Source organism: Lipotes vexillifer, unplaced genomic scaffold, assembly GCF_000442215.2.
Source record: "Lipotes vexillifer unplaced genomic scaffold, Lipotes_vexillifer_v1.1 scaffold1201, whole genome shotgun sequence".
Taxonomy (NCBI): domain Eukaryota; kingdom Metazoa; phylum Chordata; class Mammalia; order Artiodactyla; family Lipotidae; genus Lipotes; species Lipotes vexillifer.
Window position 1 is genome coordinate 1,808,108 of NW_006783542.1, and position 1,638 is coordinate 1,809,745.

The 1,638-nt window shown below is 61.8% G+C and overlaps 1 protein-coding gene across 1 annotated transcript in view; it reads right to left on the bottom strand.

Annotated features, from left to right (window-relative positions):
* Positions 1–1,127, bottom strand: part of LMOD1 (leiomodin 1) — a 32,947-nt gene extending 31,820 nt beyond the window's left edge. The window contains exon 1 of the mRNA XM_007456148.1: positions 858–1,127. Within this exon, the coding sequence (XP_007456210.1) occupies positions 858–1,127 (270 nt within the window). The remainder of the gene's footprint in view (positions 1–857) is intronic.
* Positions 1,128–1,638: the final 511 nt, after the last annotated feature.

Here is a 1,638-nt window from a genome sequence, read left to right on the forward strand (position 1 = left end):
GGGGGGTTGGCGGCACACAGCAGAACAGTCTCCCCAGCAGACACCCCTGACCTGGAGGAAGGGTGTCTGCGAAGTCGTCCTCCGGCCGAGGCCAGGCTCCTTTGTCCCAAGAAAACCCACATATGAGCGCACGGCAGAAACCCGGGAAAAACCCAGAAAGCCGCTTTACTTAAGCCCATCCTAGATGTGCGCAGACGCTTCCCCAGCGGTCACCCCTGCCCCTCCTCTGTCCCCTCCTGGTGGCAAAATACCCGGTGGCTGGGAAAGAGCTTCATCCCCCAGTCAAGGGGCCTTACCCCCAAAAGGGGGGCTGCTCCCTCAAGAGGCTCCTCCAGAAAGTGCAGACCCCAGCTCCCCTGGGAATGAGACGGACGGAAGCTGTGGGTGAAGGCGCAGACCCTGGCCTGTCTCCACTGCCCTGGGAAGCCCATCTGACCAGCTGCCTCACACGGTCCACATGCCACGAGATGCCCAGAGGCCTTGAAAGCCAGCTGTTCTCCACAAGGGCTGGACTGCAAGCCCAGTCTCTCTTCCTGCCAGGAGGGTGGGATGAATGGGAAGGAAAAAAGCCAGGTGTGGGCGTCCGGGTGGAGTCAACCCGACAGTGACCACCCCAAGGGCATCCCCTCCAGCTCCCAAGTTGCTAGCAGCCCCGCGTGATACGTGGGTGCAGGTCCCCCCAACACATCCGACCTCTGCTTCATGAGACAGCAAATAGGGGTAAGGGGCTCACACGGCCAGTTCAGGGGATGACAATCGGGTCTGAAACATTAAATCCTTTGCCAGCGAGAGCCCTTCTTCTAAGGAAAGAGCACCCTCATCGTGGCGTCGGGGTCCCCCCTCCCGCCCCCCCCCGCCCCACTCCCCTCTATGGACATCTCCCTCTGGATAAGTTTCTTGGTCTCCTTTTCACAGAAGTTGAGCATGGCTTCCCGGTTGTACGCGCCCGTGGATGGCTTCTCCGTCTGGTTCCTCTGGCGCAGCCCCACGGGGACGCTCCCATCTGGGTCCACCACGTCCAGCTCCTTCTCCAGCTCCGCCATCTCCTCAGGAGACAGGGTGGACAGCAGGCTGTCGATGTCGGGGTCCTCGCTCACCTGCCGGCGATACTTGGCTACCTTGGACATCTTGGCAAAGTGGGCTGCTGCTCTCGCGAGGGCTGCGGGCAGGTCCTGGTGGGCCGGGACGGGGTGCGAGCCAATCTGGACGGAGCAGACCCCCGCTGGTCGAGGACCTCGGCTCCCCTGCCCTGCCTGCTGCAGGTGCCCAAGTGTGAACGGGGGCAGCAGCCTCCCCAGTCCCAGGGCTAGTGGACCCGGGCTGGTCCAGCCAGCAGCCAATAAGGCCCCATGACGGCCCGGCCCTGAAAGGAAAGGCCAATCCCCGGGCGGGGGCGGGCCTGCCTCGCTGTCAGAGCTGTTTGAAACTTGAGGACATTCCAGGGAATCTTGGAGCGCTGTGTGACCAAATTTAGCACAGAGCATTTAGCCTTTTAAAGACAAGGGGGCCACGCAATGAGAAAAAGATATAATACAAAAATGCGGAGGCTGGCAGAAGCAGGCGAGAGCCACGGAGAGCCAGAAAAGCAAGCACACAGGACGCGGGCTTCATGAGCGGCCAGCCCCAGGCCTGCCCTGT